This window comes from Capra hircus, chromosome 24 (assembly GCF_001704415.2).
Source record: "Capra hircus breed San Clemente chromosome 24, ASM170441v1, whole genome shotgun sequence".
Classification (NCBI taxonomy): domain Eukaryota; kingdom Metazoa; phylum Chordata; class Mammalia; order Artiodactyla; family Bovidae; genus Capra; species Capra hircus.
The window spans coordinates 61,778,894-61,805,533 of NC_030831.1; the positions used below are offsets into that span (position 1 = coordinate 61,778,894).

Consider the following 26,640-nt stretch of genomic DNA (forward strand, 5'->3'; position numbering starts at 1 on the left):
ACGCCATTTATGTATACAAGTTGCTCAAACTGAAAGGTTCAATTTGCCAATCAAGCCATCCAAGGCATCTCTTCTCAATGTGACCACAATTTTTCTATTTAAGGATCGAGAAATATTAAGGCGTGTTCTTTCCCATCTCTCTCTTCTATGCCTTTCAGAGTCCAGAAGATATTTCCTTGTTGGAATATGAAGCCTTAAAGCATAGAAATCAATTTGTGTATGAAACATAATTACCTAAGAAATTTTCTTAAATTCCATATTTCTTCCTTTTATTCATATACCCCACACTAGAGTCACACAAATCCAGAACATATTTGAAACAAGGGCCAAAACATCTACTGTGAAAATACTACTTCCTAAAAAATGATAAAAATAAAGCCTTGTCAAGTGTTTAAGATGTAAGGTTAGGGTAATATCATGAAAGAGACTGGTGTTTTGCTTAAACGTGTCTTTAAAAATGCACATTTCTAAGAAAGAAGTTTTCAAATCTGTAAAGCATGTTCCCCATTTATTTTTTGTCATGATTCAGAAATACAAGATATGAAAATTAGGTTACAATTCTGCCACAAAAGCTTCTATAGTAGCAAACACAGGTTCTATTATATATCAAAATAGCCATATGCATTCTTATCAGTTTAAAAATGCCTTTAGAGTTGTCACCTCAAGCAAGTGTAAAATATAATAGCTAGTCTTTCCTCTTCAAAACACCAGACCTGCCAGCTCTGCTGAGCTAGGCAAGACTACATCCAGAATACGGGAGATCATGGCTAGCAGGCATTCTCAGCGCTGAGCCACTGAGAAGCTAAGGAAATGAGAAAGCTGCAGAACATTTCAGGGCAAAAAGTATGAGCAGCTTAAGCGTCTTCAAGTAAGTTAAGACACATTTAAACTGGAATATGATATAATAAAACTAAATATGTTGATACACTTCATTTCTCAAAAATTATTATGGGACTACCTTCTTCTGAAAAGAAAGGACACTCAATTCTTTGAATCAAAGCAACTATTATGAAAAAGGTTTTGTCATTTAATATTAGAAATGGTCTCTCAAATTTTTACTTCCAAGAATCAACAATAAATGGTTTACCAGATCCAAACAGAGACTCATAATGAAACAAATATAATTTCATATAAAGGGGCCATCAATAACAGCATTTTTAATTTCTTCTCTTTTCAGCTGTCAAAGTTAAATTTTAAAGTATATAGAAAAGAACAACTCTCTTGACTTTGTTTTGGCAAAAATGAGAATTTTTATACCTTTTCCAATGATATAGGGTCCTTGAACATACTTTGCAATTTCAATGGCTGAATAACGTTAAACATTAAAATAAATATACTCACAAATACATTATAACAAAATAATACAACCCAACCTAGCAGAGGCAGGCACATCAGACCTGAAACTCACATAATAAGCTATTGTTGGTCACATACACAGAATCCACCTTTCAACAGAATTATGATTAAACTTCTTCTGCCACAAGTAAGACTTACCCACTTCTCGGTACAACAGAAAGTGTTGAATCAATGTGATCCTTAAAAAAAAAAAGCCGATAGTTTCCCTAACAATCTGCAGTCTGAGTCAGTCTTTCTCTTCTTTGTGAGCAAAAAAGAAATCAGTATAATAAAAGGTTTAACAAGAATTGAGCCAAAAAAGATAAAAAATAGAATCTGCCTATAATAGTTTCACAACTTGGATGAAGCCAGGTCACTGTGTGATGCTTCTTAAGTGTCTACAATCCCCCATCCAAAAAAAATTTTTTTTAACATTTTGAAAAGGTAATATGAGGTCTACATTGGACATTATAAAAAACATCTCCACAGAGTCTGGGGCAATCTCTGTCATCTAAACCACTGGTATTTCTTCAGATAAGTGAACAGCCCATGGTGTGACATAAAGAAAAACTATACGAATCTCAAGTCAGGTTTTGCTATCAAGTAAATTACGGCACCAAGTGTAGGCAAGAACAAAGGAACACCTCAGTTTCCAAACCTTTTTGTCTACGAAACTGTAGACCTTTGCCATCTCTGACAGAGGCTGTATTTCCATGAACCTCATGCTATAATTCCCCGGTGCTATGATTTCCACAAACCTGCTCTCACGCCTGAGCCTCGCCTCAGTTGGGGATATCTCCCTGTTGCAGAACAGGGGCTCCTAGATTTGTTCGGGTAGTAAGTGACCCAGAATGACTGAACTCTCTCTGAAGCTACCTTGAGAAATGTATATTGAAATAACTACTGTAAAAGAGTTAATTTGATCAAAGAAGGTACCATTTTGGACTAGACTTAAATACAGACCATCAGTAGAAGATACCCACATTCAAGAAACACTTATGAGAAAAGAATAAAACTGAGAAACATTCAGCTTTTACTTTGTATCTGTTTTCTGCCAATGAGGAAAATACAGTCAATACTCCCTTTTAGAAGCTACCCAACATGACTCAACAGAGTTTGCAGATGATGGCTCCTGAAGGCTGAAAGATTCATGAAAACTTTATGGGTTCAACCCACCCCGATAGACTGCAATGAAGTCATCCCGAGTAACTTATATATTGATAACAATCTCTTCTGTCGCCGTCAGTGTGTGAACGCATGCCATTCTCATGCCTTTCAAAAAGACACTGGATAAAAGCCGTTCAACATCTTACTTTGTAGAAATTAAGTCATTTGAAAGTCAAGAGTTCAAAAACTCAAGAGTAAAAAAGGTTTGTCAAAGTGGTCAGGTCTTTAATCTCTTGTACAGCTGCTGTTTTTGAACAAGAAAAAAAAAAATTCCTTCTTCCAAAGCAGTGGTCTTTTCTCACTAAAAGGAGCTGGAATCTGGAGACGCATAAACTCACCCGTGTGCGAGAGGGCGGAGCTGGGTACAGTGAGGGCGCCGCCCTCGAGGCTCAGGTCTGCAGAGCGCATCCCGGACGGCGCGGCTCGGGCCTCGCCGCGGAATTCCGCCCGTGGACAGCAGGCCGCGCCCGGAGAGGAACAGCGTGTCCAGGCCTCCGCTGTGCCAGCGACGACGGCTGGGCTTGCTAACACGCGGTCGGAGATGTTCTCAAGGTCAGTGGAGTCATGGAAAGACCAGGGCGATCATTTCATTTCACAAAGAAGCGTCTTCAACACCAGGCAGCCCTGTCGTCCTGTGGTTTTTTCTTAAGGAGTAAGCTGAGGCTGCTGCCAGTGTGTGCCTCGAGGGCGCCGACCGGCACCTCCGCAGGAGCCCCCCCAAACACTGGCAGAAAACGGAGGGGGGGCATTTTCTAACTATTAAGGAGGTGGGTCCATGGAAGTGTTGCTTCAGCTGCATATTAAAACGGTTACACACCTTGGCCAGATGGAGCCTACCTCTGCCGAGCAAGGCAGGTAAGGCACCACACGGACGCGAGGGGGAGAACCCGCACGGCCGTCTCAGGAAAAACCCCAAGCTGAAACATGCTGTCAGCGTGTTTTGTTGTTGTTGTTTTTGCTGTGCTACACGGCATGTGGGATCTTAGTTCCCCGACCAGGGATCAAACCTATGGCCCTGCACTGGAAGGGTAGTCTTAACCGCTAGGCCACTGGCGAAGTCCCCTTTCAGTCTTTCTTAAAAGCTACATATATGCCACAAAGAGACAAACGTCACACTTTCTAACTTTTTCATTTGCTTTAATAAACTCATTAATTCATTTTAAAAGTCAAGGGGAAAAAAACTGGTCTCTCTCTTTTCTTTTTTTATAAAAATATTATAGCAGTCTAAGCAAAAGTGGAAAGGCAGGCGTGGGAAGAGTGAGAAACTACAGCGGAATGGTGAGCTTTGGGCCGTTACGGCTATCGAAGAAACTGCAAACTTTAAGCTCCTAAGGTTTCATCTCTCTCCTCAGAAAGTATTTTAGGAGGCTGCCTTTCTCCATGAATGAAAAATGAGACGTGCCCTAAGCATTCGAGCCTAAAGAAGACAAAAAAATCATTATTTTTTCCTACTGGAAAATATTTATCTCCTTCGTTCCTCTGTATGGTCCTCTCCCATCCCCCACGTAGTTTTATGGGATCAAAGAGAAAGAAACCACAAGTGGCCACCAGCATCAGAGTGAGTCAGGGGCACTATTACGCATTCAGCCCCCACGGCAATGTGTGAAATGCATCTGTAATAAAACACACCAAGTTAAAAAAGAGAACAAGAAAAAAAGGAAAGGTCCCAGAAACCCATTTGGACATGATTTCTAGTGGGAAAAAGTAGAAGAGAAGAACCATTTCGGTGATCTTTCTGGAATCCTGCTCACATGCTGTGAGTTCCCTTACCATCACCTCTCCACCTCGGAGAATCAAGCAGTCTCCTCCGTATTTGCATAGTATTAATAACAGTCTGGAGTTGAACGGCGATCCCCTTGCTTGTAGCCAGGTTTCTGAAGATCACTGGTCCAATCTCACAGATTAGAAAGCAAGACCTAAGTGTCTGCAAGCCCAAAACTGCGTCCCACTTAGCAGCAAGCTGGCAGATTATTCAGACAGTCTTTTTCCAAGGGGTGAGAATCAGGCAGTTTTGTCTACAGTCTCCAATTGCGCCTTCTGCGTCATGCAGCGACGCACGATGCTGTCGAAACTTCCCAGGTAGAACAGCGCGATCGTGCGGAAGAGGCCCATGGTGACCACCTGCGGGACAGAGGCCTGTGAGCTCGAGCGGCGGGGCAGCACACTCACCTGTCCAGGGACTCTTCGGGTCCGTCTCTGATACACAGTCCCTAAGACACATCTTCTGATCTGCTCCGAGGATAAGGATAGAGAATGAAAACGTGGTAAGCACCAGCAGAACACAGAGGCTCTGCACCGCTGGACAGCACAGGGCCTGCAGCCAGGCGACAAGTCGTCATCCAGCTACTGAAAACATATGCAGCTACACAAAGAACAAAACGGAGATGCTCAGTAGCCCTCGGGTTCTCCGAGCTCGGGAAGGTCCAGAGAAGCATCTCCAGTATCCAGACTACAACCAAGGCTTCTTGGTTCAAGGTTTATGTACTGATCGTAAAAGGCAGACCCTACGCCAGGCGCTGAGAATGCCTAGTGCCAGCCGCCACCAGCTCGCTCCAGACCTGGGCAGAGAACCAACTGAAGAACAGCAATTACTGGCTCAGGGTTAGGGAGCGATTAACCAAACCCCTTAATTTTTGCCCTTTCCAGTAAGGGACTCCCACTGTAACACCTGCAAATGCAACTTTTAAAAGGCAGGAGACTACAAAGAGAAACATTTTCAAAGATTCAAAGCATCAAAAAATTTGCCTCCCAGGAGTTCCCTGGTCGTCCAGTAGTTAGGACTCCATGCTTTCACTGCTGAGGGCCTGGGTTCAATTCCTGGTCAGGGAACAAAGATCCCACAAGCCATGCTGAAATGGCACAAAAAACCTGCCTCCCAAGCAGCACCTGTTTTTCAGGAAGCTACTAGAAGAGGGAAGCAGCCAAAGAGAAAGGCGTCAACAGAGAAAGGCAACGTCCTGTGATACAAGGAAGCAGGGGACCTGACACTGAAAAGAGGCGGAGCGTCCCTGGGGTGACCGAGAAGGGGGCCGGGGTCCCCCAAGCCCCAGACTCGGGGGTGGCAGCCAGTCCTGATGGCAGATAAGGAGGCTCCGTGAGGAAGTCCTTCCAGGTGAGACTGACAGATTATCTGATATTTCTGAGAGGAGACGAACACAGTCACTATGAATAGCACCCAGTAAAAGGCCAGCCAGCCTTTAGTTTCAGGGAAGAATAGGAACGATGGTAGGAGAAAGGAGAATGGGCTGTGTGTTGCACAGCTCAGCTGGGAACAGCATGAAATAGCCCTAATGATGGTTAGCTCAGTACAGTCTGACCAAAATCACAGCATCACTAAAAAGGGAGGGTAAGAGCTGGTGGAGGCGGGGCGGGGTAGGTGTGAACAAGGAGAGAAGGGTAAGAAAGGGGAGCTCCACGTGCACCCTTCAGCAAGGATATCAACCTGATCCAGAACCAAGAAATCAGCTAAAAGCCTCCATGGACGTGTCTGCTCCAGAGATAAGGAGGTAAAGGCCGGAGCCAGACCGCTTCTGAGAAGGGTGGACAGTGGATATGGGTGAGGGTCTGCCGTGTCTCACATCAAGTCTCAAAAATGACCTCATTCTCTCAAGCAGGCAGAAGGATAATTTTGAAAAGTGTAAAAACCAAAGGGAAGCTGGAAAAGGCAAACTATGGAGACAGTGAAAACATCAGCGGTTGCAAGGGTTTTAGAAACAGGTGGCCCCAAGGGAACACTCGGAGCTTCCAGGTGGCCCTAGCGGTAAAGAGCCCACCTGCCAACGTGGGAGATGTAAGAGACGTGGGCTCAGGCCCTGGGTCAGGAGGACCCCCTGGAGGAGGGCCCGGCAGCCCACTCCAGCGTCCTTGCTGGGGTAATCCCATGGACAGAGGAGCCTGGAGGGCGACAGTCCACAGGTTCACAAAGAGTCGGTCACAACTGAAGTGACCTAGCATGCACAGTGCAAGATTCAGGCCAGTGAAGCATCTGTAGGACACTTCAATGCTGGGTAGGGGTCACTCTACAGCCGTCAGAGCCACAGGGTGGATGACGCGATGAATGACTCCCAAGGCCAACTGTGGACTTCGGGCGGCAGTAACGCATCGACACTAGCTCCTGAGCTGTAACGGAGCCACGCCAACGCGCAAGACGTTACTGGCAGGAGCATCGGGAGGGAGTGGAGACAGGTCTGCGGGAACTCATGGGCTTCTACTCATTCTCCATAAGCGTCTAAAAGAAATTTAGATGCTCTTTTTGTTATTGTTGGCAAAACCCTGAGGCACGCGGGGTCTCAGTTCCCTGAGCAGGGGTTGACTGCATGCCCCGCGGCGACAGTGCGGACTCAACCCCTGGACCCCCTGGGGCGTCCGAGGATCTCCTCCTGGGAGAAGCAGAGAAGCCTCTCCCCACCCGACTCGTTGGGACTTTCTGGGGTGAATGAGGCTCTGCCATCAGCCGCCCCTGAGGGGCTGCCCCGGCCCCATCTCCCCTCCATCACCTGCCTCGGTCTTTCCAGAGTGGTCCCTCCGTGGAAACCCGCATCACGCGGCACTGCACTCTCGCATCAGCCTCCTCAGCCTCTCCCACCAGACCGAAAGCCTCCTGGCGTCCAGAGGCTGCCGCCTTCCCTCTGGTTCTCCAGCAGCAGACACAGCACCAGGCTCAAGGAGCAGCTGATTTTTATGTCTCTTCTGGATGAACCGTAATCGCTGTGAGGGCAGGGACTGCCTTGCACCCTGGACTTACCTCCCTGAGCTCCTGTGGTCTGACTCACTGGAGAGTTTCTGGTCTAATATCCTGGGACTTTCAGGCAGGACCACCTCTAACCCCTAGAGACCTACCAGGATTCCCAGGTGGCGCCTGTGGTAAAGAACCTGCTTCCCAGTACAGGAGACTTAAGAGACCCAGGTTTGAACGCTGGGTGGGGAAGATCCCCTGGAAAAGGAAATGGCAACCCACTCCAGTATTGCTGCGTGGAGAATCCCATGGACATCCCATGGACAATCCCAGAGGAGCCTGGCTGGCTACGGTCCATAGGGTCACAAAGAGTGGGACATGACTGAAGCAATTTATCATGCACACACCCCCTAAAGACAGAGATTTCCAATTTTCAATTCCAGACGAGGACGCATTCTCAGAGGAAAACTAGATTAACGCCCTAATAGCAGAGCAGGCGCCTTCTCTCTACACCCGCAGCGCCACGTGGAAGACTTCTTCCCAGTCTAAATTCCTCACGCTACATCTTTAACCTGGCTTCCCTGGGGGCTCAGATGGTAAACAATCTGCCTGCCAACCCAGGAGACGTGGGTTCCATCCCTGGGTCAGGAAGATCCCCTAGGGGAGGGCACGGCGACCCACCCCACTGTTCCTGGAGAAGCCTGCGGACAAAGGGACCTGGAGGGCTGTGACTTAGTGACTAAACGACTTTAAAACGCTTCCTGTTTACTTCTCCCGGGTAGAGGAAGACACAAGCTGATACTCCAGTAACAACTCTTCACACCCCCAGGCAAAGCTGCCCTGTCTCCCCTCAGCCTTTGCCCACTGAGGCTCAGTGAAGGGCCCGGCTGTCTGTCTGGGTGTCCGTCTGTCCTGAGGCCCAGGCACGGCTCACCTGCTGGAGCCCTTCAGTGATGGACGTTACTGGAGCCATTCCACAGGTCAGTGATGAGAGCATGTACCCGTCGGAGCCGATGGAACTGTTGAAATTTCCTTGCTGAAATAGAAAGGAAAGAGGCAGTGGTAGCATCATGGAAAGGAATCAGCTCAGCATGCCAGAAATGATGTCCCGTGTCCATCCACGTCGAGGGGAGGAGCGGTCACGGGCACACGCGCGAGCTCGGGATGAACGTGGCTGTGGCAGACAGGCTGGGGCGGCTGGATGGACACTTCTCAAAATGTGAGCCACGGACCCTGAGTGTCGGGAGACCCTCCCCGAAGACAAACCTGCAGTCATGCCAACACCAAGACGTGAATCGCCTCGTCTCACCCCGGGGCACTGCACTGATGGGAGATGCCGCTGTCTGGTTAGCCCGGACCACCCCAGCGCTTAAAATGATCAGTAAACACGGGAAGAAAACGACTTGCTCCAATCTCCAAAACTTTTGCTTAAAACTGCACTCGTTAAGCAATAGAATGAATCGTTCTGTTCAATCACGACCCTGGAGAACATCTTTTTCCAGTTTTTTTTTAACTGGAGTATAGTTGCTTTACAGCGCCAACTGCTATACAGCCAAGTGCCTCAGCCACACGCGTGCGCACACCCTCCTCCCCACGCGTGCGCACGCCCTCTCCTCCCCTGGGTTTCCTCCCATCTACGTCCCCGCAGAAAACTCAGCCAGAAAGAGAAAAACAAACATCGCATATTAATGCATGTATGTGGGATCTAGAAAAACGGTAGATGAACTTAATTACAGAAATAGAGACACAGCTGTAGGGAACAAATGCACAGACGACCACGGGAGAAACGAGGCGTGGGACCAACGGGGACGTCAGGACTGACATGCTGTGAGGCAAGAGACCGCTAACGGGAGCCCAGTGCACGCACTCGGGACGCGGCTTCTCACAGTTCTGCACGACGAAGAGGAGCAACGGGCGCGCCCTCGCGCTCCGCGCCAGCGGAAGGCGACGGACGCCTCTCGGGCGAGCCCTGCGCCCGCCGTGCGCGTCAGGAAGCGTCCCGCTGCTCCGCGGACCGCTTCTGCAGCAAGAACCAGGACTGACGATCTGTGGTCATTCAGACGGGGGGACTTGGAAGAGTCCCAGCAGAAAATGAATGAAACGACTGTCGCTTCAAGGCAGGCGGGCAGCTTTTGTAGTCCGTGAGCAAGTCTGAGCCAGAATTGGAAAAACGTGCGCCTGCCATTTTGAGGCTGTCAGCTTCTCAGTTACAGAAAGACTTCTATCATAAGATCAGCAGTGATATGAATGAATGCAATTTGGGGGGGTAACTCAGGGAATCCATGTTTTCCCAAGGATGAATACATAATGTTACAAAATCATGAATGGGTACAAAACAGCGCACAGAACAGAGAACGAAGAGTTCACTGCCAGAATTCCCAATTTCACGTTGCAACTAACCTTTAAGAAACTACTGTTCATCTAGTTCAGGTTTATATCGAAAAAAAAAGGAATGTCCACAATCATCTGAAAAGCCTGGAGCGTCCCCCTCCCTTTCCCAGCTACAGTCTTTGCGCGGCCAGCCTCACTTTGCACCCTGCATGCAGAATGACCTGACGGATGGCGTGCAGGAGCGGCTACGGGGCAGCTGCTCTCCATCAGCACAGACGTTAAGGAGGCTGGGCGGAGGAGAGACAATGCCCCCCTTCCCCTTAGGTTCTGTTTTGAAAAACACTTTTTGTTATAAAAATGTTACAGTAAAACACACTGGATTTGTCTTTGTCATTTTAAATGAATAAATCCTTTTTAAATGATACAGTTTCACTTTCTGATGCAGCAAATACTGATAAGGATAAGCCATGGAACCAAAAGTTCTCTGGGGCCCTGGACAAGTTTAGGGTGGAAAGTGCTCAAGAGATGAAAAAAGCGTGAGAACCTCCAGATTAAAGGAATCCTGCCAAAATACAAAGAGCTGCTTCGAATCATTAAAAACATGGAGCGTGTTTGCTTTGACTTGAGATAACCAGGAAAAACAAAGTCCGCCCAATCCACTGGTGCCATCTTCCTACGCCTTTGAACACAATCAGGGCAAAGTCCTTCCCACCTCCGCAGATGTTTTAATAGTCTTCAAGGCTTCCTGTATTCTGCTGGGTTCGGCCTGAACACGCAACGGACGTTACTTCAAGGCCGAGGTCCAGCCAGCTGACACTTCTCGTTCCGATCACCCCCAAGTTTCCTAAATCCAATGTGGGCCTAAGGATTGCATGTATGTTTACATGTCCCCTGGACATGTATATTTTTCTGCATGTGGGTTAACAGGAACGCTGCCAAAAAGCTTGTGGCCCACACGTCATCCTACAGAGCAGCACCTGGTTTCCAGAAAGACCGTTCTGGACTCTGAACAAACTCTGGAACGCGGAGGGGCACCAGGACGATGGCTGAGGGGGCTGGCAGCACTTTCTTGTTGGTAAACGTTTGGGAAATTATACCAGGAAGCAGGAAAGGGAAAGGAAAGTCCTTAAACCGGTGTGGCAGTGAGACACCTGAAATAATCCAGAACTGAAAACACTGCGGCACAGAAGGGAGATGGCAGCATGCCAGGCAGGCCGTGGTGCAAAATGCCCACACGCCACAGGCAGCCCTCGGCTTCCTTTCAAAGAGCTGAGGCGCTCAGACTGCTCAACCTGCTCCTGAGATTAAGAGACACAGCCACGGGGCTCCCTGGTGGTCCAGCAGGAACCCAGCTGCCAGTGCAGGGGACACAGGTCCGGGAAGACCCCCCACGCTGCAGAGCAACCAAGCCTGTGTGCCAACGACTGCTGAGCCCAGACTCCAGAGCCGGGGGCCACAGCGAGAGAAGCCAGGGCACCTGCAGCATCCATGCTCCTCAGCAGAGAAGCCGCCGCGGTGAGGCGCCTCTGCAGCACAAGGAAGACGAGCCTCCACTCGCCACAGCCAGGGAAAGCCTGCGCTCACCAACAGAGACCCAGTGCAACCACAAAGTTAGATTCAAAAGAGTTCGGTGCAAGATACAGGATGCTTGGGGCTGGTGCACTGAGATGACCCAGAGAGATGGTATGGGGAGGGAGGTGGGAGGGGGGTTCAGGATTGGGAACACGTGTATACCTGTGGCAGATTCATGTTGATGTATGGCAAAACCAACACAGTATTGTAAAGTAAAATGAAGTAAAAATAAAATAAGAAATAAATAAATTTAAATTTTACTGTGGAAAAAAAATAAGAGATATAACGAGTTTCCAGAACTTATTAAGTAACATGGAATTAACCAGGGAAGAAAAGAACAGTCTATGCTATTAGATATGATGAATTTAATGCACACACACACACACAAATGCTAGTCATTTTATATTTTGAAATAAACCCTGGGACAAATACCTTTTTGGAAATACAGCACTGTAACTATTCACAAGGGAACAAGGGTTTTACTTACTACGGCGTCTTTAACAATTTGTTTGGCCACTTGTTCTGGTTTGCAGACCGATGTGGTCTCTGAAATAAGACGTGTCTCTAAAGGCTAAAAAGGTGGGGAAAAAAAGAGACATTATCGATACCATTACTACCCACTGCATCAAAAAGTAAGTAATTTTGAGAGTCCTCCTCCCCTAATTTTACATAATTCTAGTTTTCTACCTCTGAACAGATTCCTATTTTTAGAACTAAGTCCGTCTGGATTCCAGATCAGTTTCTACCTGGTTACCATGTAAAATTCAGCCCCTCAGCACCCCAGTTACTCTGTGGGATGAGAGTCCTAATTCCAGTGAGAACCATCAGAACTTCACTTAAAATATGAAAAAAAAAAAAAAAAAAAAGACCCTGCCTCGTCTTTTTTATTTTTAAATCTTTGGAGCAACATGCAACCCATGTGCTCAAAAATTCTTTAGAAGGGAGTTTCAGTTAGAAGTTTCTAAACTTAAGCCTTAAATGGTATGAATCAATAAACTTTGTTTACCATGCGGGCTTGAAAAAATAAAATAAAAACCAGAACACAGCTCCTTAAAATAGAAAAGCGTAGAGCTCATAAAAGTGCTTCTTGATGAACCTGAATTAAGAGAAGAGTCCTTTTGAAGGTGCCACCACTCTCCCACGTCCCCAGGCCAACACGACCACACGTGGCCAGACCCGCAGCAGAGGTGGAGCACCGTGCGCCCTCTACAGGGCTCACGGAGCAAGGCCGAACGCCATCGACCCGCAGAAGTCAGCCCAACATGCCAGCCAAGGAAAGACAAACAGCAGTTCACCAGCGAATCAAGTCTTCGCCGGGAAATCACCGCCTGTTGCCAGCTCTGCTTCTACCTAAAAGATCACTTACCAGATGTTGCAAATCTGCTTAGCGGATTTCCCTTATGCTAAAACAGAGCATTCAGGTTAACTTTATTTCTTTCAAATAGTAGCCATTTCAGGAAGCAGAGTCAAAACGAAATGAATAGGGGGAAAGGCTTCTCAACCATAGACATCTTTCTGAAAACATACAGCCCATGGAGCGTCAGTGCTAGTGTTTATGAGGCACAGATCCACACTTAGTGAGAGTCACTACAAAAAAGAAGAAAACCAGTCAACGCCAAGTTCAGGAGGGGAAGTTCTGACTGATTCCTTTCTTCCCCACTTTGCTTGCTCAGAGAGCGCCTACTACGTGTCAAGGCAGGTTCACGTGAACAGAGCACAGGGCCTGCTTTCAGCTCGGGATGACTGACAGTCACTGTGTTACTGTCAAAGTCCAGAGGCGAGAAAACACCGCGGAGAACAATAAGGCCAGGGCAGAGGATGGTGAGCACCCCGCGGGAGGGACGCTGAGACACAGCAAGTCAGGGGAGTCCTCTCCAGGATGACGGCTGCACAGCAACGAAAAGAAACACATGAGGAAGACCCACTCGAACAGCCAGAGAGAGGGCGGCAAGGGTGCAGCCCACACGGGGGGGCGGCGGGAGCCCCAGCGCGGCTGAGGCCCGCAAGAGGAGAAACTGCACAGGGCGGCCACACGTGGGATCGGCCTGCGGCAGGCTTGGAGGTGGACCGAGCCCCGGCGCGGCTGAGGCCCGAAGGGGAGAAACTGCAGAGGGCGGGTGGCCGAGGTCCAGACGGGGTCCCAAACGGCTCAAGGCCCCTGGCTTCTACTCCCAGATTGCCCGGGAAGCCGCACGCCACAGAATGCTATCAACACCAACATGCGGCATTTAATTCTAACTTCAGGTTAAATAAAATCAGACGTTCCATGTCTTGGTCCCACTAGCTGCCTGGCAAGTGTTTAACAGCCGCAATGGGCCTGCATCACAGAGCTGCAGACATAGACCATTTCCACCATTCTAGAACATTCTATCAGACTATGCTGCACAACAGTTTTTCATCTTTTGTGGTTTGGGTTTTTTTTAAGTTTTGCCTTTTGGCCTTTTACTCACAAGAGGGGTTTGCACAGGGGAGTGACAAGAGCTGGCTTGTCCTTTGAAAGGACCAGTAGCTACGCTATGAGACTCCAGCGGGGTAAGAGCTAGGAGCAGCCAGACCAAGCTGAAGACCATTACAACAGTCCAGGAGAAAATACCGGCGACTCACACTGCTGGGATGGCAGTGACACCTGCCCTTTTTTTTAAAAAGTCAGACTGGGGACAGGTCCTGAGAGCAGAGCCCAGGGTGGTGTGAGAGGAGGCATCAAGGCTGGCTTCAGGGTTTCCAGCCTGAGCAGCTGTGGGAATAGGGGGCACCAGAAATGAGATGGAAACTAGTAAGCGGGAACGAGAGGGAAATCAAAAGTGCTGTTTTTGAAATGTTACGTCTGAGGCGCCCATTAGACCTCCAGGCAGAGACAATGGATCAGCAACCACTTCAAGTCCTTAAATGAAATTCAGTCCAGAGGAGACGATCGCTGAAGAGTACTGTGTGTCATGCTGAGTCAGGAAGTGACGGCGGACTCTCGGGGCCCCTGTGGACTGCAGCCCGCCAGGCTCCTCTGTCCACGGAAGTCTCCCCGACCCAGGGATCAAGCCCGAGTCTCTTACGCCTCCTGCATCAGCAGCCAGTTCTCACCACTTAACTTGTTAGTTAGAGACACAAGCTATACTCTCCACCAGAAAGGAAACACTTTATTCATCACATCAAGCCTGAAGACTTAGCAAAAACGGCCTTTGAAAACAGGGTCACACCAGGACTTTCCTCCTGGTCCAGTGGTTAGGACTCAACGCTTCCACTGCAGGGGCCTGGGTTCAATCTCTAGTTTGGGAACTAAGATTCCCACAAGCCATGTGCCGTTGCCAAAAAATAACAAAGAAAATAGGGCTATAGCCCCCAAGATTTCAAGTGAAAGTTCCAGAAAGTTCTGAGGCCTCTCGCAAGCACTTAAGTTCAAAGAAGCTCAATTTTCTGACGAAAATGCCTGCAAGCTGAAGGACGGAAAGAGAGAAAACAGGAAAAGGGGTTTCTAGCGTTCAAGACTGGAAACAGGGCACAGAGAGGCCTACTCACCTTGGTCTGGTTTTCTTTTGCAAACCCAGGGGTGTCTGTGTCTGGTGGGTAGGCAACTGTGACGTACACATTGTAAGGCTTCACCTGCGTTTCAGAGACAACATCGGGCCCTTTAGTAAAACAAGACACTTCCGCACCCTCCCGTATCAACCCGTGCTGGCTGCCAGGCAGACATTCTGCACATGGCCCTGATTTTCCCAAGAGGTGGGGAGACCAACAGGCTGGCTCCGTAGAGGAGTGCTGTGTGTGCACGACCCCGTGGACCGCAGCCCGCCAGGCTCCTCTGTCCATGGGGTTCTCCAGGCAAGAGAACTGGAGTGGGTTGCCACTCCCTTCTCCAGGGGATCTTTCTGATCCAGGGATTGAACCTGTGTCTCTGGCGTCTCCTGCACTGTAGGCGGGTTCTTTCCCCACTGAGACCCCAGAGAAGCCCCTACCACTGGCTGAATCAGGAAACTCTTGGCCGTGAAGATCATTTAGAAATAAACAGCTCACCCGAGCCTCTATTCTAGAAATCAGCGGGCCCTGAGCTACAGAGGTTCGCTCGCCTCCTTCTAAGGTTCTTTCGCTCCCACTGACCAGAGCCTGGAAGCTGCAGTGAGGACAGCAAATGGTGCTAAAAGGAAGCCCGCTTGTCCCCCGACCCCGACCCCAACCACTCAGCACAGCGGCCATAGCCACGGGCAAGTCTGTGCCTTGGCCATCCGGCTGCAAAGCTGCTCTCCTTCACGGTGCTTCTCAAACTGCCGGCTCTGCTAATCTCACCTACGATACAGGCTGAGACCATTCAAACCCCTCCCCTTTGCCCCAGACCCACGTGGAGAGTGACCCCATCCCGAGTCTGCTGGCCCAGGAGTGCCCAGCGCCAGGGAGGGCTCAGGGCTCACTTCTTCAGCAAACAGGGTGCTCCTTGGGGCTTCCCCCAGGTCAGACCAGGACCACCTCACCCGCATCTAAACACGGAAACTCCTCCCCAGCTCCTCTTCCAGCAACCCTGCCCAATCTCGAACAGGATCCCAGGCTTGGTTCCCTCTCTGCCGCGTGTCCCCTCTGGAACCTCTCCACTCAGAACACACCGATGACCCCTAAGGTCGTCCTGCCGCCCAGCTGAAACGCAGCACCCCATGGGCCCCTGCTGCGCACCCCTGTGGCTCAGTGACGCTAAGGGGGGTGATTCAAACCTTCGGAGCCTCAGCCATGACTCTGCTTGCTCCTGGCTCACTGCTGAGTCCCACGGGAACACCGAGGGGACCCGGACAGGCACTGGTCCTGAGGGAGACCCCGCGCGTTTCAAGGAGGCCGACAGGTGAGTCACACGACACCTTGGAGCGCTCCAGGGTCCCGTCTGATCCGGTCTTTTCTCCCCCTGCTTCCCTCCGTGATGCGCAGCCCTGGAGGCCGAGGAAGGAGCTGAAGGGGCAGGGGCGCCGAACCACTCAGCCTGGGAGGGGCACCAGCAGGGGACGCGGTCCCCACCAGCTGGGCCCCGGACACCCAGGCGTGAGACGCACTTGCTCAGCGTCACAGGGCAGGCAGCCCCAAGGCCCAGCTCATAATGGCTCTGGACTCAGGCCAGGCAGGGAGGCTGATGAGCAAGCAATTTCTCTTCCACTTGTTCTCATGATAGCAATTTTAGAAAGTGTCTCCCACAGCCTTGCCCTTCGCTGGGCACAGACAGAAGAAAAACACCACCGCCATCAAAAAACAAAAGTCAGTAAGTGGGAATCAGACCGCCCACCCGAAGCGTGAAGCTGGCGGCTCGGACGAGGCCGCTGCAGGGATAGTGCTCCTGTCCCCCACCATGGGCCAGGACGGTGGGGCTGTGAGCTCCACGGCAGGACGTCAGAGTGGCGTTTCTCCAACTCAAGGTTACGGCTGGGCTGCCAGAAGAGCTTACCACTTTTCAGAACAGCTTTCTCCCGGGGGTGGGGTTGGGAGAAACCAGTCCAACCCCTTTCTGAGTACTGGTATCCTCGGTATAATCCTGGAGCCAGATGACCCTCTCAGCCTATGGCTGGGCAACTCCTGTGGCTACAAACTTAACCACTGTATTTATTTATTTTAATGTCTGTTTATTTATTTGGCTGTGCCAAATCTCAGGGATTCCATGGGGACTCAGACAGTGAAGAATCCGCCTGCAATGCAGGAGACCCACTTCCTGACCAAGTGGGTTTGATCACTTGGTCAGGAAGATCCCCTGGAGAAGGGAATGGTGACTCTCTCTAGTGTTGTTGCCTGGAAAATCCCATGGGCAGAGGAGCCTGGCGGGCTAGGGTCCATGGGGTTGCAAAGAGTCAGACCCGACAGAGACAAACACACTCTCCCTGCACTGGGAACGCTGAGTTTTAGCCACTGGACCACCGGGGATGTCCCCACTGTATTTATTTATCCAACAAGTGAAAGTGAGACAGTTACACAGCATCACAGACTCAACGGACGTGAGTCAGACTCCAGGAGACGATGGAGGACAAGAGGCCCTGGCGCATCGCGACCATGGGGTCGCAAGAGCTGGACATGACTGAGCGAGTCAACAAGAGCAGCAACCCAACAGACAGTTGCTGCACTATTTCCATGCCTTCATGGAGCTTACAGGCTCTGGAAACTCCTGGTTAAATAATCTGTAAAAATCTAAATAAGCTGACTCTGGTTGTGGTTTAGTCACTCAGTCGTGTCCGACTCTTTGCGAACCACCAGGCTCCGCTGTCCATGGGATTCTCCAGGCAAGAACACTGGAGATGGTAGCCATTTCCTCCTCCAAGGGATCTTCCCGACCCAGGATCAAACCCAGGTCTCCTGTGCTGGAGGTGGTGCCCTGCACTCCAGGCGGATTCTTTACCCTCTGAGCCACCAGGGAAGCCCCCCAAATTAACTCCACATCTTGATCCAATTAACTACGGTGAGTCCCCTGCATACGGGTGAGCTCCACTCTAAGCGAGTTCGCCTAAGTGCAGTCTGTCCCTAAGCCCAACGATGTTAGCTAGGTACTCAACCAGCACAATCGGCTATGCAGTGCTGCACTGGAACAGGTATAGAATAGTTTTCAAAAATTATACATAAAAAAATAAAACATTTTAAATCTTACAGTACAGTACCTTGAAAAGTACTGAAGTGGCATGCAGGGGCTGGCACTGCGTGAACAGCAAGGAGCATCTCTGACTAGAGCGGGGAGAAGGGGCAGGAGATGGCAGGGCGGAAGGATCGTCAGCAGGGGGGACAGAGGGCCAGGGACAGCCTCGCTCACGGCGTGCAGACCGGTGCACCAAAGACACGTTTGCGTCTCTGAAAGTTCTCAGCCTGAAGGTTTGTGTGTGGGGACACATCAACCCCCTGGCCCCGGCAGAAAAGGAAATGAGGGTACTGGTTCTCGCTAAGACAGTGCTAACCCCTCAGGACCACCTCTGCGAAGAACTTAAGCCAGGACCGCACTGACTCTCTGTTGGTTTAGCCGCTGTCTGCGTCTCTCTGGTCCTGCTGACCAACTCTTCCCTCCCTTCCACCCCAGGTCTGCCTGGTCCCACCCTACCATCATTTCCTCCCTTCCACCTGGCCTCAGTCGCAGAGATGCCCACTTACTCAGGACCTAATTTATTACCCAAACAATTTCACCTAAAGGCGTGCTGTTCCTCATCCCATCAAAGCAAAGACAAGGGGGCAGAGAGCAGGGAGGAGCTTCCTGGGGGTCCGGGGTGAAGACCCTGCCTCCAGCGCAGGGTCTCAGGCCCATCCCTGCTCGGGCAACTGCGATCCCTTGTGCCGCGGGGCAATGAGCCTGAGCTGCAACCACTGAGCCTGCGGGTCCCAACCAGAGAGCCCTTGTGCCACAACTAAGAACCGCCACAGCCAAACAAAGTAACAACCAACCATTAAAGAAGAAAAGGGAAGACGAAGACCGAGGAGCTGGAGGAAGCATTAGAGCTGCTGACCGTGAAGCTCAGAACCTCAGCTTCAGCTTCTTTCCGAGCAGGAAAAGGTGAGGGAGGGGGTGGGGGTGATCGGGAGCAGGGATGTGCAAAGCGGGCACCTAGGGTTCTTTTATTTGGTCTCTGCCGCCGTATCTTTGGCTACGCTCCCACCGCCAAAGCCTGCTTTCCTAAAAGAACAACTTCTAACGTCTTCAAGTGATGTCTTTATACCTAAAAGACTGGGTTTAGAAAAGGAAGCCAAAAATGCCAACAGAGCATCTTCCAATTTAGTCCTTGCACATAGAGCATTTCTAGATCCAGCTCTCGTCTAGGGAGCAAGAGTGTGGTGGAGGAAGACTGAAGAGCTCATTAAACCAGAAACAACGATCACAGGCACTTAGAGTCTTAAGTACAGAACGTTTCATTCACAAAAAACACAAACCACCTTGGCTAAACAGACCAACAAGAACAGAGCAGTGCCAGCTGGTGAGGAAACAAGTGCATCAGCGGCAGTTCTGCTATGAACATGCTCGATCCTGATGACTGAACTTACTTCCCCTCAACTCTATTTTCCATGGGACATGTTGATTTCAGCTTTTGCTTACATGAGGACATTTTATTTTAATAGAGTCCAAATATGGAGCAAAGTTAAGCCACTTGGCAAGCCCAGACTGGCCACTTGCAGCCTGTGAATCACACATGTCACTGAGAGGCTTCGGGGACTCGCCCAGAAGGGCAGCTCCGGTCTCTTCCCTCTTATTTATTAGCATCTTCCTTCCACCCAAAAGGGAAACAGGCCGCGCAGACCAAACATGTGCCCTGAGTGACTCCTGGAGTCCTTCTACGAGACAGGCTTAGGGACAGAAAGCTGTCGTACATGCCTTTCAATCCCAAAACGTGCCTTCTGCTGTGTTTCTGAGGCCAAAGGGAAGAGCTGAGGCAACCCTGACCTAAATTACAGACACATCATAGCACAGACAGGGAGCGGGAAGGCAGGACCAAAAGGCACAGACTTTGCTACTATTTCTGTTACAAAGTCATGATGCAGCTTTCGGCAACTGGACAGAATTTTGGAAAACTCAGCTTTATTACCTAGAAAGCTACACAAGGCCATCTGCCTCATCTATTTCGGGAAACTGTTATAAAAGGTGGTTATTCACAGAGGGATGTATCGAAGTGAAAGCTACAAAAGAAATTACTGGTGTTCTTGTTGGAAATTTCACAGCCATATGTGCCCCGCTGGCTAAGCATATGTTACAGAGACCTGTTATCAACTAAGCGTATCAAGGACGTCAATGACAGTGAAATCTGCGGCCGACTCCTGCGGGACGAGATGAGCACAGAGTGCTGGTCCCAAAGAGGCCGGTGGGGACTCTCACTGGCCCAGGACGTGTCTGCGTCACACGAGCTCCTCCAGTGTTAGGGCGGTGTGGCACTCTGCTCAGCACCACCCAGGGCTCTCTGCAGGCTTCTGAATCAGAGGTTGGCCAGCTGCGGCCTGAGGACCAAATCTGGCCCTTTACCTGTTTCCACGAATAAAGACTTACTGGCACACATTAGCACCTGTTTATTTAAACCGCTCACAAGGCTGCTCTCCTGCTATCGTGAGAGATCTGAGCAGTCGCAACAGGCACCATCTAGCCCTCAAAGGCTAAAATATTCACTCTGGTGCTTTGGGGGGAAAAATAAAAAAGTGCCCACTCCTACTCTGAACCATGAAATGAGAGCCTGAAGCCACACTCACTGTGAGCGGGTTGCTGCTGCTCAGTCGCTAAGTCGTGTTCGGCTCTTTGCGACCCCACGGACTGCAGCCCGCCCGGCTCCTCTGTCCATGGGATTTCTCAGGCGAGCATACTGGAGTGGATTTCCTTCTCCAGTAAGAGAAACGGCCACAGTTAATTTTCTTCTGGGCTTTTAACATCATGAGGTAGTGTTACATTTCAGTACACAGCTGACCCCTGAACAACATGGAGGTCAAAGGCACTGACTCCCTGCGTGACCACATTTTAAAATCCGCATTTAGCTTTCCAAGGCGCCCACCACACCCACGGTGCAGCATCAGAGGGTCCAACCACCCTCAGGTCAGGTGGCTCTACCATCTTTACTGGAAGAAAGCCATTCACAAGTGGACCCGTGCAGTTCAAATCCGTGACGTTCAAGGGCAACTATATATAGAATTAGAAGGAATTTCACCTTAAAGTACACGGTTTGGGAAAGGGCCACGCGGTGCTCCCTAAGCACCCCTGGTGGCAGCAGCGCAGAGGAGGACGGAGCTGCACACACCTGGCAGGCGCCGACTGGACGCTGACCCCAAGCACCCTCCTGCCACGACACCCTCAGTAACCATGCAGATTCGTGACCACGCCCACTCATCAGTCTTTCTTTAGGGTATTAAACCGTAAGTATCAGGAGAGCCAAGTGCAATTTTTAGTCCAAGTCTTATTCTCATTTTTACCAACAAGGATGATGAGATCAAGTTAAATGATTTGTCTAAAAACTGAGACCTACACAGTAGCTCTTCCCTCACACACATCCGCATTCTATTAGTCAGGACTTCCCTGGTGGCTTAGATGGTAAGGCGTCTGTCTACAATGCTGGAGACCTGGGTTTGATCCCTGGGTCGGGAAGATCCCCTGGAGAAAGAAATGGCAACCCACTCCAGTACTATTGCCTGGAAAATCCCATGGACAGAGGAGCCTGGTAGGCTGCAGTCCATGGGGTCGCAGAGAGTCAGACGTGACTGAGTGACTTCAGTTTCCTTTCCTTTCAGGTGGCTCAGTGGCAGAGAATCTGCCTGCCAACGCAGGAGATACAGGAGATGCGAGTTTGATCCCTGGGTCGGGAAGACCCCCTGGAGGAGGAAACGGCCACCCGCCCCAGCATTCCTGCCTGGGAAATCCCCATGGACAGCAGAGCCTGGCGGGCTATAGTCCACAGGGTCGCAAAGAGTCAGACACAACTGAACACCTGAATACACATGCATAAAGGAAGGATCTTCTCATTAAAGGAACATCTTTAAAGAATGTTAAAGAACAATGACAAAGAAGGGGATAAAGTATCTGGTTACCCTTAAGCATCCCCACATGGTATCAGGTCAATACAGTCACGGCTTACGGGGATCTTTAAAATTATCTATTTATTATTATTTTTTTTAATTAAGGTGCATCTTTCTTGTTTACTTTTTGGCTGCATTGTGAAGCATGTGGAACTTCCCCAACCAGGGACTGAACCCGTGTTGCCTGCAGTGGGAGCTTGGAGTCTCAACCACTGGGAAACCGAGGAAGCCTGACTCAGTTATTTTATCGCATTTTACTTCACTGCACTTTGTAGACACTGCTTTTTTTACTAATTGCAGGTTTGAGCTTCCCAGGTGGTAAACAACCTACCTGCCAATGCAGGAGGTATTAGACACGAGGGGTCGATCCCTGAGTCAGGACGATCCCCGGGAGGAGGGCACGGCAACCCCCTCCAGCGTTCTTGCCTGGAGACTCCCGTGGACAGAGGAGCCTGGCAGGCTACAGTCCACGGGGTCACACAGAGTCACACACGACTGGAGTGACTCACACTCATCCACAGACACTGCATGTTTTACCCGATGAATGTCTGTGGCAACCTCGCACTGAGCAAGTCTACCGGCATCAGATTTCCAACAGCAGTTGCTCACTTCATGACTCTGTGACACATTTTGGTAATTCTCCCAGTATTTCAAGCATTTCGTCATGACTGTATCTGTTACGGTGATCTGAGATCAGTGACCTTTGATGTTACTACTAAGGGCTCACTGAAGGCTCAGAAGATGGTTAACATTTTTGAGCAACACAGTACTTTTAAGTTGAGACTGTTCACTGTTTCTTTCAATGTTCTTGCACACGGCACGGCACAGCACAGCAGAGACACAGCCTTCCTGTGCACGGGGACCCAAACATTCCTATGACTCGCTTTAGAGTGATACTCTCTCTGTTGCAGATGTCTGAAACACAAGAGCTCTGCCGTCTGCCCATAATACTATGAAGATGTTGGTACTGCTAAGTTAGGTTCAGTTGCTCAGTCATGTCTGACTCTTTGCGACCCCATGGACTGCAGCACGCCAGGCCTCCCTGTCCATCACCAACTCCCAGAGCTTACTCAAACTCACGTCCATGGGGCTGCAAAGAGTTGGACACAACTGAGTGATTGAACCGAGCTGAAAGGGGACCATGTTCCCCTAGGCTGAAAGGAACAACGTAAAAGTGAAGGACGCTCTTACCTCCATCTGCAAAGCCTCTGCCAGTCCCCTGATGGCAAACTTAGATGAAGAGTACGCTGTGTAACCAAAGAGGCCCAGCTGCCCGGCCTGGGAGGACACGAAGACGACCCTGCCCACGCGGCGCTCCTTCATGGTGGTGATCACCGCCCGGCTGGGGTACACGCTGCCCAGGTAGTTGACGCTCATCAGCCTCTGCAGGGAACAAAGAGGCCTGGAGCCTGAGCAGGGCGCACACAACAGGCACCTGCCCCGGGTCACCCGTGCGCCCGCGCCCCTGGGGTACGCCGCCCCGAGTCACCGGCGCACCCTTCGGGTACCCGCCCCAGGTCACCGGTGCGCCCCACGGGCACCCACCCCGAGCCGGAGCCCGGGTCACCGGTGCGCCCCGCGGGCACCCACCCCGAGCCGGAGCCCGGGTCACCGGTGCGCCCCGCGGGCGCCCACCCCGAGCCGGAGCCCGGGTCACCGGTGCGCCCCACGGGCGCCCACCCCGAGCCGGAGCCCGGATCACCGGTGCGCCCCCCGCCCCCCCGAGCCGGAGCCCGGGTCACCGGTGCGCCCCACGGGCGCCCGCCCCGAGCCGGAGCCCGGATCACCGGTGCGCCCCACGGGCGCCCGCCCCGAGCCGGAGCCCGGGTCACCGGTGCGCCCCCCACCGGGGCCGGCCCCGCCCCCGAACCAGAGCCCGGATCACCGGTGCGCCCCAAGGGCACCCACCCCGAGCCAGAGCCCGGATCACGAGTGCGCCCCACGGGCACCCACCCCGAGCCGGAGCCTGGGTCACTGGTGCGCCCCGCGGGCGCCCGCCCCAAGCCGGAGCCTGGGTCACCGGGCGCTCAGCGGAGCTGCTGAACAAACCGGAACTAAAGGGTCCCAGAAGTGACTGTGACACACAGGGCTCCCCGCTGGGGGCCCATTTCTTTTCTTTCTCTCTCCCTCTTCTTTGCTGCCATACAGTTGCTTCACAATGTCGCTAGTTTCTACTGTACAAGAGAGGGAATCCGCTCCGTGCAAAAGCACACCCCGCCCCTCTGGGTCATCACAGAGCGCCGAGCTCACTGCCTGGCCCACAGCCTGCCACCCCCTGTTTACGCAGGGCGGCGCGGTGAACGTCAGTCTCAACCTCCCAGTTCACCCCCTCCCGTGTCCGCCTGTGAGAGCCTATTTCAATCTCCGGTTTCACTCTAACCTCACGCTCTCACGACAGCACTCAGGTCTTTGCTGAAGCCTGGACAAAATTAGTCTTCTCCTTAGGAAAAGTACACTGCACGGTGCAGGTAATCCTTTTGAGAGACAGTCTGAGCAAAGAGCTTCTAAATAGTTCCTGCCCTGTTAGTTCTAAGTGACAGACAGGCCAGGACAGGGGTTAAGAGCGTGGACTGCGGGGCTGGGCTCCACCATTCACGCCTATTTGATGAAAAAGCCGGACACTCTACATAATTCCTCCGCGAAAAGTGGGTTCACACAGTGTGATCTCACAGGCCTGCGGCAAGGACTGAGGGAGGAAGCAGAAGGCACGCGCCCTCCCCGCCCCACCGCAGCAACCACGCAGTGCATGTGGGTTCTCGTGCCGGGGAGGACAGGCACAGGTACCAAGGGTCTCCTTTCCCCTCGTCCTGGGAACTCTTAAACCTTTAAAATGTTCAACCTGAAAGTCTCATGACACTATCACAATGCTTCTACATTAAAAAGTCTTATGAAAAACTAGGTCTATCACCATGTACAATATAAAACAGAAACAATAACAGAGGCTCCCAGGTGGAACCCAGGCCTCCTGCGTGTCCTGCTGAGCTATCAGGGGAGCCTCCAGGTGGCGCTAGAGGGGAAGCGCCCGCCCGCAAGGCAGGAGACCAGGGGACGCGGTTCCATCCCTGGGCCGGGAAGATCCCGGGAGGAGGGCATGGGAGCCCACTCCAGTATTCCTGCCGGGAGAAGCCCATGGACAGAGGAGCCTGGCAGGCTCCAGTCCGTAGGGTCGTGAAGAGTCAGATGCGACTGAAGCAACTTAGCAGGCACACACTACATCTATTAAAGAAATTAAAGTTAAAACCTTCCCACAAAGAAAATCTCAGGTTTCACTGGTGAATTCTACCAAGTATTCAAGGAAAATAAATCAATCCTACACAAATTCTTCCAGAAAACTGAAAAGGACGGACCATTCCTCTACTGATGTTATGAGGCCAAAAAGTAACACAAAACCAAAAAGTAACATTACAAAACGCTACAGCTAATATCCCTCAAGAACATAGAAGGGATAACACATCCTGACCAAAGGAGGCTTATCTCAGGAACACAAGGCTGGAAACATCTGGAAACTAATCAGTGTGATTCACCACATTAACTCACTATTTGATGGTGAAAAGGACTCGATCAGCCCAGTAGAAGCAGAAAGAGCGCCTGACAAAATTAAACATCCATTCCACAAAAAAACTCTCAGCAAATTAGGATAAACTGCTAAACTCAAAAAAGGGTGTCTACCAAAAATAAACAAACAAAGCTACAGCTGACATCAGGCTTAGGAGTGAAAGGCAACTGCTTCCTCCCTAAAGTCAGGAGCGAGAAACGCCTACTTTGGCCACCTCTAGTCAGCATGGCACTGCAAGTTCCAGCCCACGGAATACGCGTATCTAGATGGCAGTGGGAGACCTAAGACTTGCAGATGACATGATCTTGGCTGTAGAAAGTCCAGTGAACACTAGAATTAATAGTTGAGTTCAGCAACACTGCACGATCGATACACAAAAATCAATTGTAGTTTTTTCTACATGAGCAACAAAAACTCAAGAAATTGAAATATAAAAACCACTTACACAAACATCAAAAAATATAAAATACTGAAAAACAACATGCAAGCTCCACACACTGAAAATTATGAAACACGACAGATGATTTCGTTTAAAAACTTAAATAAATGGAGATATATGTTATATACGTTGCTGCTGCTGCTAAGTCGCTTCAGTCGTGTCCAACTCTGTGCGACCCCATAGACGGCAGCCCACCAGGCTCCCCACTCCCTGGGATTCTCCAGGCAAGAACACTGGAGTGGGTTGCCATTTCCTTCTCCAATGCATGAAAGTGAGAAGTGAAAGTGAAGTCACTCAGTTGTGTCCGACTCTTAGCGACCCCATGGACTGTGGCCCACCATGCTCTTCCGTCCATGGGATCTTCCAGGCAAGAGTGCTGGAGCGGGATGCCGTCGCCTTCTCGGGTTATATGGGTCAGAAGACCAAATATCGTTAAGATGTCAGTTTCCCTCACATGTATCTATGATGTCAGTGCAAAATCCCAATCAAGACGAACTGGGGCTTCCCTGGTGTTCCAATGGTTAAGAACCCGCCTTGCGATGCAGGGACGTGGGTTTGATCCCTGCTCAGGGAATTAAGATCCCACGTGGTGTAAAGTGCCTGAGCCCATGCGCCTCACGCACGACACCACTGCTGGGACAGAGTGACGAGCGGTCCAAGTGCAGAGGTGCTGGTGTGGAGACGGTGCGGGGCTGGGTAGAGAGATGGTGCGGGGCTGGGCAGGGAGATGGTGCGGGGCTGGGCAGGGCGGGTGCTGGTGTGGAGATGGTGCGGGGCTGGGCAGGGCGGGTGCTGGTGTGGAGATGGTGTGGGGCTGGGCAGAGAGACGGTGCGGGGCTGGGCAGGGCGGGTGCTGGTGTGGAGATGGTGCGGGGCTGGGCAGGGTGGGTGCTGGTGTGGAGATGGTGCGGGGCTGGGCAGGGGGAGGTGCTGGTGTGGAGATGGTGCGGGGCTGGGCAGGGCGGGTGCTGGTGTGGAGATGGTGTGGGGCTGGGCGAGGAGATGGTGCGGGGCTGGGCAGGGGGGGTGCTAGTGTGGAGATGGTGCAGGTCTGGGCGAGGAGATGGTGTGGGGCTGGGCAGGGTGGGTGCTGGTGTG

General features: G+C 51.0%; 1 protein-coding gene across 2 annotated transcripts in view; it reads right to left on the reverse strand.

Annotated features, from left to right (window-relative positions):
• The window catches only part of KDSR (3-ketodihydrosphingosine reductase), a 40,673-nt gene continuing 14,508 nt past the window's right edge, over nucleotides 476-26,640 (reverse strand). The window contains exons 6-10 of one of the 2 annotated variants that reach the window (XM_018039374.1): nucleotides 22,739-22,930; nucleotides 14,591-14,674; nucleotides 11,568-11,651; nucleotides 8,112-8,213; nucleotides 476-4,623 (exon numbers count right to left, since the gene is read on the reverse strand). In XM_018039374.1, coding sequence (XP_017894863.1) covers nucleotides 4,504-4,623; nucleotides 8,112-8,213; nucleotides 11,568-11,651; nucleotides 14,591-14,674; nucleotides 22,739-22,930 — 582 coding nt within the window. In that variant the 3' untranslated portion in view covers nucleotides 476-4,503. The remainder of the gene's footprint in view (nucleotides 4,624-8,111; nucleotides 8,214-11,567; nucleotides 11,652-14,590; nucleotides 14,675-22,738; nucleotides 22,931-26,640) is intronic. The other variant, XM_018039375.1, reaches the window with a different exon arrangement.